The 11,221-nt window shown below is 49.9% G+C and overlaps 1 protein-coding gene across 1 annotated transcript in view; it reads left to right on the forward strand.

The window, feature by feature from the left end:
- The window catches only part of dyrk3 (dual specificity tyrosine phosphorylation regulated kinase 3), a gene marked incomplete at both ends in the record, with an annotated part of 20,094 nt that extends 13,132 nt beyond the window's left edge, over positions 1 to 6,962 (forward strand). The window contains 5 exons of the mRNA XM_080548505.1: positions 2,007 to 2,221; positions 3,404 to 3,749; positions 4,415 to 4,831; positions 6,087 to 6,619; positions 6,680 to 6,962. Coding sequence (XP_080404631.1) covers positions 2,007 to 2,221; positions 3,404 to 3,749; positions 4,415 to 4,831; positions 6,087 to 6,619; positions 6,680 to 6,962 — 1,794 coding nt within the window. The remainder of the gene's footprint in view (positions 1 to 2,006; positions 2,222 to 3,403; positions 3,750 to 4,414; positions 4,832 to 6,086; positions 6,620 to 6,679) is intronic.
- Positions 6,963 to 11,221: the final 4,259 nt, after the last annotated feature.

Genomic DNA, 11,221 nt, shown 5'->3' on the forward strand with positions numbered 1-11,221 from the left:
GAATGAGGTGACCTGACTGGTTGGTTGGGTGGTTGGCTGGTTGGGTGACTGGGTGGTTGGTTGGTTGGGTGACTGGCTGGGTAACTGGCTGGTTGGGTGACTGGGTGGTTGGTTGGTTGGGTGGTTGGTTGGTTGGTTGGTTGGTTGGTTGGTTGGTTGGTTGGTTGGGTGACTGGGTGGTTGGTTGGTTGGGTGACTGGGTGGTTGGTTGGTTGGTTGACTGGGTGGTTGGTTGGTTGGTTGGTTGGTTGGTTGGTTGGTTGGTTGGGTGGCTGGCTGGGTGACTGGCTGGCTGACTGGGCTGACTGACTGGGCTGACTGACTGGTTGGCTGGTTGGCTGGCTGGATGGGCTGACTGACTTACTGACTGACTGGTTGGCTGGCTGGGTGGCTGGCTCTGTGCCTCTCTGTGTGACTGTGAAACAGCTGACAGACACAGAAACACACAGACAGGCACAGATACACACCACACACACACACACACACACACGCACACAGGCACAGACAGGCACGCACGCACAGACAGACACACACATGCACACACACACACACACACACACACACACACAGGCGCACACCACACAGACAGACAGACAGACAGACACACACACACAGGCGCACACACACACACACACACAGACAGACACACAGACATGCACAGACACACAGACATGCACAGACATGCACAGGCACGCACAGACAGACAGACAGACAGACAGACAGGGCTGTGTAGCTCCACCAGGGCCTCTATAATCGGGTTAGTGTTATTCTGGCGGTGTGTGTGTGTGTGTGTGTGTCACACACAGGGCCCGTGTCCACAGAGCCGGTACTGTTGTTGTTGTGTTGTCGGTCCTGTGACCCGTGCTGCCTGTTGTTACGGCCCACGGCGTCTTGTCCAGGTTGTTTTGGTTGTTCTGGTTGTTTCTGTGTTTTGGTGTTTGTGTGTCAGTCAGTGTTCTCTTCTCCCCGGGGGCACGGGGGCGGTCCTACTACCGGTTCTCCCGGTCGGCCCTGTTGCCCCCCTCCCCTCCCCTCCGTCAGAACGTAGCGCTCCTTCCTGTCAGACAGAAGCCTGTTTAGTCCCAGCCTCCCTCTCCGGGATCGCACCATATTGATCCCTCGTCAGCCTCGAGCCACCGATCGATCGTTATCACTCCCGTTATTGATGTGGAGGTGGGTAGGTGGGGGGTGGAGGTGGGGAGGGGGGGGGGGTGGTAGTAGCTACTAGCTCTACTGCCCTACTGAACGCTCAATGAACCACACACACACACTCAATGAGCCACACACACACTCAATAAGCCACACACACACTCAATGAGCCACACACACACTCTATAAGCCACACACACACACTCAATGAACCACACACTCAATGAACTACACACACAATGAGCTACACAGACACTCAATGAAACACGCACTCAATAAACCATACACTCAATCAACCACACACTCAATGAACCACACACACACTCAATGAAACACACACTGAATGAACCACACACACACACACACAATGAACCACACATTTGTAAGTGGGCAGTGGCGGTGTGGCCTAGTGGGATAGTGAGATGGACTGGTGATCAGAAGGTCATGAGTTCAAATCCCACCACTAGTGTGTCCTTGAGGTCAGGCAGTTAGCCCCAAATGACTCCAGGGAGACTGTAACCCTGTAACCCTGTAATCTGTAATCTGTAATCTGTAATCGCTTTGGATTAAAGCCACCTAGCTTAATATGTTTTTATATTTGTTTATATTATTCACTCACACTTCCACACTATGAACGCCCAGCTCTGATGATGTCACTCGGTGGTGATGTCACTCTCACCGAGTGTATGTCACTCTCACCGAGTGTGTGTGTGAATGTGTGTGAACGGGTGAACGAGAGGCCGTTGTAAAGCAGCTTTGGGATAAGACTCTATGTATATAAGTGCAGTCCATTTACCATTTCTCTCTCTCTCTCTCTCTCTCTCTCTCTCTCTCTCTCTCATCCCTCCATCTCTCAGGTCGGTAACAAGCCGGTGTTGAGGGATCAGATGGGCGTGCGCGGGGGTCAGCTGAAGGTCAAGTACCTGTACGAGGACTCCACCTACAACCGCAAGGTCAACGCCGTCTCCACAACGACCGCGCACCACAATGGCAACGCGGGGGGCGTGGGGGTTCAGCCGGCCGCCAAGACAGCCACCGTCACCGGCTTGGGCAAGGAGCGCAGCGTGGACAGGTGAGGACCACACACACACACACACACACACACACACACACACGCACACACACACACAGACACACAGGGATGGACACACGGATGGATACACACAGGGACGGACACACACACACACCACTGGGGACGGACACACACACAGGGATGGACGGACGGACACACACACGCACACCACTGAGCACACGAGCATACACACGTACAGGGACGGATGGACACACACACACACACACACACACACACTGGGACGGACGGACGGACATGCACACACCACTGAACACACGAGCACACATACACACACACACGGACGGACAGACAGACGAACACACATACCACTGAGCATACACACACACACGGACGGACGGACGGACACACGGACACACACACACCACTGAGCAAACGAGCACACGCATACACGCAGACACACGCCACAGAGCACAGTTTCATATATTGATACTGATGATATCTGATACATGTCAGTTTCCGTATCAGATCATTTAACTCACCAACTGCCAAAGCATTCCGGAGGAGCATCACCACCACCTCCAGCCAAGTGTTCTATGTGGTTTATCTACCTAGCAACAGCACTCTGATACTACTACACGAAGCGTCATCCTTTATGGTGATTTTATCTGGTGAATAAAGTCTACGACCCTGTGGCACTTTAAGAATGTCGACATCAATCTGAGTGACTTCATTCACCCTGGGCTCAGACGGTTTACCACAAACATCGTGGCTGCGTTCGTAAAATTGCTCTGGAAATCTGATCAGCACTCATGGAATGTCCTCTTGTGTCCAATCAAATTACTCGGCCCCTTTATGACGTTGTCGAAACCAGTGTGCGCTTTGCGAATTCACGAACACAGCCCCAGCTGTCAAATGTTTTTACATTTTTAAAAAGTAAAAATAAAAAAGCTATTTGAATAAGGTTCGACTGTTTCTCCAGTGTCTATACAAAAAACTAACAAAAAAAACTACTCTATTTTGTCATTTTTTTTGTTCCTTCTACACGGAGACTGCCAATGGCCCCGGGCCTGAGCTAGATTACTCTTCCTGCTACGACTGACGAATTGACGATTCACTTGCTTAGTCAAACGTATCGATCGTAAGTCGCTTTGGAATAAGGCGTCTGCTCAACGCCAAAAATGTAAAATGTAATTGTTCTCCCTCCCCCCTCCCCCCCAGCAGCACGGGCTCCAGTAAAGGTTCCACGGAAGGTTCGTCCGCCCCCGTCCGAGTCAACGGGACCTCCGTGGGGGTGGGCACCACCGGCGGCGTGAACGGGACCGGGACCGGGGGCAAGCTGTGCGGGCCCCTGACCCCCGAGCAGGCCCTGAGGCAGTACCGCTCCCAGCTCACCACCCTGGAGCAGACGGAGATCCACTCCTACCCGGAGGTCTACTTCCTGGGGCCCAACGCCAAGAAGAGGCCCGCGGTCGCCGGGGGCAACAACAACGGAGGGTTCGACGACGAGCAGGGGGGCTACATCCACGTCCCCCACGACCACCTGGCCTACCGCTACGAGTTCCTCAAGGTGAGAAGGGCGTAGACGCACATACGCACGCACACAAAGACACACGTACAGACACACACACACGCACATTGTACACACGCACAGACACACGCTAAATACACACGTACGCACAGACACATGTATGCACGTACACACACGTACGCACGCACACACACACACACACACTAAATACCTGAACTTTGACACCTTTGTCTTACTACTGTGAGCATACTCAGGATATTTCTGTCAGCTACGATCCTTCAGATGACCTGTGGCTACTAGGCTTTATGACGCGCCGCTGTTTCACACACAGAGGCAGCTGCTTGGCGTGTGGCTCGCAAGTGGTGTGTCAGTGGAAAGAACGTCAGGAAGCATGGAGACAGACAAGCAGGCAGACAGACAAGCAGGGAGACAGACAGACAAGCAGGCAGACAGACAAGCAGGCAGACAGACAAGCAGGCAGACAGACAAGCAGGCAGACAGACAAGCAGGGAGACAGACAAGCAGGGAGACAGACAAGCAGGGAGACAGACAAGCAGGCAGACAGACAAGCAGGGAGACAGACAAGCAGGGAGACAGACAAGCAGGCAGACAGACAAGCAGGCAGACAGACAGTATCCCCCCCCAAAAAAAAACTTGAAACCAACCGCTAAACCCCTCCCTCCCTCCCTCTCCTCCCCCCTCAGGTGATCGGCAAGGGCAGCTTCGGCCAGGTGGCCAAGGTGTACGACCACAAGCTGCAGCAGCACCTGGCGCTGAAGATGGTGCGCAACGAGAAGCGCTTCCACCGCCAGGCGCAGGAGGAGATCCGCATCCTGGAGCACCTGAGGAAGCAGGACCGCCAGGGCACCATGAACGCCGTGCACATGCTGGAGAACTTCACCTTCCGCAACCACATCTGCATGACCTTCGAGCTGCTCAGCATGAACCTGTACGAGCTCATCAAGAGGAACAAGTTCCAGGGCTTCAGCCTGCCGCTGGTCAGGAAGTTCGCCCACTCCATCCTGCAGTGTCTGGAGGCGCTGAACCGCCACCGGATCATCCACTGCGACCTGAAGCCCGAGAACATCCTGCTGAAGCAGCAGGGCCGCAGCGGCATCAAGGTAGTTTGGGTTGTTTTGTTGGTTTGTTTGTTGTGTTTGTTGTGTTTATTTAAACGCTTATGTATTTATTCGTTTATTTAAAATAGGACAACGGACAGTCATTGACTCTCCCTGAATTAGCTGGGTAGCTAAATTACATCAGGGCACAGGGCAGGTGAATCCACAGGGGAAATACGGCCTCAGATGTTATAAACAATTTAAAACAGAACTACAGGACATAGTAATATCACATAAAACAGAACTACAGGAAATAAAAACATCACAGAATTATCTTATTATCTTATTATGCATCAAGGTGATTGATCAACTTAGCTTGAAGCCTTTTATTTATAAAGTTACATGACAGCAGTAGTCTAGATTTTACAGTCCAGACCCCCAGAGCCCCAGAGCCCCCCCCTCCTTCTCTGAGCACAGCCCTTATATACAAAGTCGACACCCTTTATGAGATCACCGATTTTGGCAAACAAATGTGGTGACAGGAAACGCTAGAGTTTAGTAAGTGTGCAACAAGTCAATGTCACAGTCCCCAGGCAGACTGAATTGTTAGCTACGATTTCCCAGAATGTACAGATACAGACTTCAATTCTCAGTCTATTTGATATAAAACTACAACAGTTTATTTAACCTTTTTATTTAACCTGGAGGATAGTGGAAATACCACCGCTCACCACTCCGATCCGTGATCAGACTTAGCTGAGGTGCTGCAACTGAAGAGTATCGATAGAGTGCAAAACAGCATCCGCACACTCAAATCTGTGCAAAAAAAAAACATAGTTTATTGCGCAAGCTTTCGGTCATAGATCTTCTTCAGGCATGCCTCATAAACTATAATTTTTTTGCACAGTTTAGTGTGCGGAAGCTGTTTTTTTGCACTCTGTTTACCCTGGAGGTCCCTTGAGATTAAGATGTGCTTTTTTGAGGAAGACCCGGCCAAGGTAGCGCACGAATATAGGGTTACTACCATGGGAGGCTCAGTAGTGGTGGTGGTGGTGGAGGGGTTGAATTATACAGGCTCACACAGATACACACACACACACACACACACACACACACACGCTTCAGTCTTATTGGAGATCCTCTTGGATTATGTTCTCTATTTCACACACTGCGAGTGCAAGCCGCTTTGTATACCAGATATACACACACCCACGCCCACCCACACACAGATGCCCTAACATCTCCCTCCTCTCCTCCTCTCTTACTCTCCTCCTCCTCCTCCTCTCCTCCTACTCCTCCCTCTTCTCTCCCCCTCTAGGTGATCGACTTCGGCTCCAGCTGCTTCGAGCACCAGCGCGTCTACACCTACATCCAGTCGCGCTTCTACCGGGCGCCCGAGGTGATCCTGGGCTCGCGCTACGGCCTGCCCATCGACATGTGGAGCTTCGGGTGCATCCTGGCGGAGCTGCTGACGGGCTACCCGCTGTTCCCCGGCGAGGACGAGGGCGACCAGCTGGCCTGCGTCATGGAGCTGCTGGGCATGCCCCCGCAGAAGGTCCTGGAGCAGGCCAAGCGGGCCAAGAACTTCATCAGCTCCAAGGGCCACCCGCGCTACTGCGGGGCCAACACCCTGCCGACTGGCGCCACGGTGCTGACGGGCACGCGCTCCCGCCGCGGGAAGATGCGCGGCCCGCCGGGCAGCAAGGAGTGGAGCGCGGCGCTGAAGGGCTGCGAGGACCCGGCGTTCACGGACTTCATCAAGAAGTGTCTGGACTGGGACCCCCAGTCGCGGCTGACCCCCACCCAGGCGCTGAGGCACCCCTGGCTGTACCGCCGCCTGCCCAAGCCCCTGCCCCCCCCCTCCAACTCCCTCCTCTCCACCTCCTCCACCACCTCCTCCACCTCGGAGAGGGAGAACAAGGAGAAGAGCACCAGCACCAGCCACCACCACCACCAGACCACCACCCAGATCGGGGTGGGAGGAGGAGGAGGGCTCGGGGCTAAGAGGGTCCCGGACCACCACCACAGTAGCACCTCCTTCCCCTCCATCCTGGCTAAGGGGGGGGGACCGGGGGGGGTGGGCGGCGTCACGGCGACGGCGAATAACAAACTGAGGAGCAACCTGATGGGGGACTCGTCCTCGGGGGGGAGCGGTATACCCCTCCGCACGGTGCTGCCTAAACTGGTCTCCTAGAGAGAGAGAGAGAGAGAGAGAGAGAGAGAGAGAGTTCCTCTATCCTCCTCCTCTCCTCCTCCTCCTCCTCCACCTCTACCTCCTACTAAACCCCCTTTCTCTGCAGGGGGTGGCGGGGTGGGAGTATGGACAGGAGTGTAGCATAGGTTTTAATTTTGGTTGTTTTTTTGTTTTTTTTCCGGTTGTTTTCTACAAAAACGGGTGTCGACACCTGAAGGTCTTTTGATTTTTAAATTTTTAGCTGAACTTAAACAGACGTTGAAAAAAAGACGATATAAAGTTGTTTTTGTAACGGCGAAGTTTTATCGAGCGGCTGTGTGATTTTCTCTCGGACGGACCTTTTGGTGAGGTTCGTTTGAGGTTGTTTATTTTATTTTATTTCTAGAAGTTTCTTCTTTTTTTTCTAAACTCTTGTGTGTGAGTGGATAATAATGCTTTAGATGAGTGGATGTTTTACCTATGTGTGTTCTCACGTCGTGTCACACACACACACACACACACACTAAAGCACAGCTGCACTCACGCCCGCCTCATACACACTCTCTAAACGCTCCCACCCCTCTGCCCTTGTCAGGGCCGTGTTCTGGGTGGGGCGTAAAAGGGCTAAAGATGACTGTTGTTGTGTATCGTGTAGCAAAGCATTCTGGGTTTTACAACGAACCAATCATGCTGACACTATTGGCCCAGCACACACACACACACACACACACACACACACACACACACATGCACATACACACTGATTGTTTGACATTGTCAGGTGAATGATTAAGAAAATATGTTTTGTAGCAATAAATCAAGCCTGCACCTCTACTACTACAACTTCTACTTCTTCTTGTTCTCCATCTCTCTCTCTCTCTCTCCCTATCCCTCTCCCTCTCTCTCTCTTGTTCCTTGCATGTCTGCTCGGAATGTGGCATTAGTGTTGTGTGTGTGTGTGTGTGTGTGTGTGTGTGTGTGTGTGTGAGGGATGGTATGTGGTGCTAGTATGTGAGTCAGTATGAGACCGACTATTTCTGTCCCCAACATCCCTCTGTCTGGGGGGAGGGGGGGGTCGTCTCTGGCTCTTTCACAGAGATGTGAGTATTCCCCTCGGTACTTGTAAGGATCGTTAGCTAGAGGCTAGAGGTTGCTATGCTGCCAGGCTGACACACACACACACACACACACACACACACACCTCTATAGTGAGTGCTAGGAACGTTAGTGTTGGAACACGAGAGGTAGTGTAAAACACATGCCCCCCCCACCACCAGTCACTGGTTGCCATGGAGACTGGCGTAGTCGGCGGTCCAGGGTTGGGGGAGGCGGGGGGGAGGAGGAGGAGGAGGAGCCGTTGTCTCTGGGGAGTTCAGGTGGAGGGGTCGAAGGTCGAGAGAAGGAGGTAGAGAGTAGGAGGTAGATGGGTAGAGGTTAGGAGGGAGATGGGTAGATGTGGAGGGTAGAGGTTAGGAGGTAGAGGGTGATGGTTAACGGTGCTGAGGACAGAAGAGGACTTTCTCAGGGAGGAATACTTTATACAGTCACGTGGAGAACACAGGACACCCCATGACAACCGGTTTAAACATATTTGGTCTTCATTTTTAACTTCATTATAACTAAACCACTAATCAATATATCACACCCCACATTTATTACTACTTAAAAAATAGCCTAACGTTAGAATGAAGTGCACCTCACATCAGGTGCAAATGATTAGAACATGGTTAAGAGAGGAACAACAGACACAGCTCTCTGAGGCCTTCAGGAAGAAGGTTCTAGATGTCTACGAGACTGGGAAGTCTCCAAACAATTAGAAATAAACCAGAAACCAAAACGTTTAAGTGGTGAACATTTAAAACAACTGCCTACATGGCCAGGTCAGGCCGTCCTAGCAACTTCAGCCCGAGAGAGCAGACCGCAAGATGCACTTGATGTTCTTATTCCTGTTGTAAAGCACTTTGAGCTGCATTTCTTGTATGTAAGGTGCTATATAAATAAAGCTTTACTTACTTACTTACTTAAAGAAGTCTCACAACAGTCCTAGAATATCATCATTGGACCTACAGGTCGCTCTTGCCACAGTTGATGTCACAGTACATGCATCTACCATCCGAAAGAGACTGCACAAGTTTGATTCTCATGGGTGGTGTGCAAGGAGGAAACCCTTGCAGATGTCCTGCTTTGCTGCAGCAGGGCCTGGCCAGCTCACCATCATAGAATCCACTATGAAATCTTTATTGTATCAAAGGGGGTTCCATCTTTGGGACCGTATGTCCCGAAAATGTGGATGTGGATGTGGACCATGCAACGTGACAGTGACCCCAAAACATCCCAGTAAACCCACCCAGGAATGGCTCAAAAGAAAGAAACGGAGAGTTCTGGAATGGCCGAGTCAAATCTTCGGATCTTAATCCTATTTAGATGCTGTGGGGTGTGATTTGAAACAACTATAGAATATACGGTATACCATTTACCTGACGCTTCTATCCAAAGCGACGTATATAAATACAACTGCACATACAGGTGAAACTCGCCATCACCCAATACTGTCCTGCTCAGGATTAAGCCTGCGTGACAACCACAGAAAACACAGGCTGCATTATCACCTCTAAGTCCTAATTCTTACTAGTTTCAACTTACTTACTTACTTACTTAAACAGGCTGTGCATGCAAGACATCCCTCAAACATCACACAGTTGAAAGACCTCAAACATCACACAGTTGAAAGACTTCTGCATGGAGGAGTGGGGAAAACCATCTCCCAGTCGATATCAGAGACTGGTACTAGACAGTTAAAGGAAAGGTCTAATTGAGGTTATTTCAGCCAAAGAGGGCAATGCCAGCCAGCTATTCGGGCCATAGCTTTCCTGAACTTTTTCCTCAGTAGGGAAGTTATAATTCTCGTTGTTTTTGGCTCAATTACATCACCGTTCTCTATAGATTGTTGTTTGAAAGAAGATCAAATATTGATAGATCCATGTTTCTTAAAGAACTGAATATTTCATGGGGTGTTCTAATTCTCTCACATGCCTGTACATCCCCTTACTGTATATCCACCACGGTGTTACTTACTGTCTTCTGTCCTGTGTATGGTGTGTTGGTGTGTGTGTGTGTGTGTGTATGTATATGTATTTGTGTATGTGCTGGTTCACTGCAGTGAACGATCTGACCTAAATTCCCACTCCTCCCCCACGACACTCTCTCTCTCTCTCTCTCTCTCTCTCTCTCTCTCTCTCTCTCTCTCTCTCTCTCTCTCTCTCTCTCTCTCTGTGTCTCTCTCTCATATAGAGATTTGACAGGGAAACTGTCAACACACACTGTGAAGAATGGTGCTGTCACCCTGTACACACACACACACACACACACACACACATATATATATATCAGGTGCATGTTGTATGGACCATTACCACTCAAGATTTCAGGGGAAAACCTCAAGCTATCTCTCTTCCTCCTCTCCCTTTCCTCCTCTTCCTCTCTTTCTCCTCTCCCCCCCCCCTCTCTCTACAACAACACTTTCAGGGTTTTCTACTCTTCTACTACTTCTCTTCTTCTTCTTCTACGTCTTTTCTCTCTCTCTCTCTCTTTTTTCTTTCTTTTTTTATAGGAATGGTTTTTATCGCTATTCGCTACAAACGACGAGAAGATGTGAGACTTACGTTTGTACGTCGCTGCGGTTATAAAAAGAGCAGGTTGTGTAAAAGCTGTCATGTTGTCGTAGCGGTGTGAGTTGGTAGGGGGGTGTAGGAGGGTGTTCGGTGTTTCAGCATGAGGTCAGACCTGTTTCAACACTGCGTGACTCAGAGGACAGGAGATGTGTACAAAGTAACCAAATGAACTTGTAATAGTTTTGTTTCTTTTTTTTGTTTCTTTTTTTTTCCGTTTCTTTTTTTTTGTAAAGAAAAAATAAAAATGAATATTAACTTGAACATTCCTCCCCTTGCGCCTGAGATTTGTTTCACTGTGTCATCATCACACAATTTATTTTTTAAAGGGATAGCATCACACAGCAGATAGTCTCTATACCAGGGTTCCCACGGGTCCTTGAAATCCTTGAAAGATTGTGAAGGAAAGAGAAAGAAAATCAAGGTCTTAAAAGTTCTTGAAAATAGACAAGGGTCATTGAAAGTGCTTGAATTCCCCTCTCTCTCTCTCTCTCTCTCTCTAAAAAAAATATATATATTAAAAAATGTTTTACTTAGCTCATCAACTAGTAAATAAGTCTGTATTGCTTAACTTTACACATATTTCACAATATATTGTTTCGCTGTGCTGTG

This window comes from Nansenia antarctica, assembly GCF_963989245.1.
Source record: "Nansenia antarctica genome assembly, chromosome: 18".
Classification (NCBI taxonomy): domain Eukaryota; kingdom Metazoa; phylum Chordata; class Actinopteri; order Argentiniformes; family Microstomatidae; genus Nansenia; species Nansenia antarctica.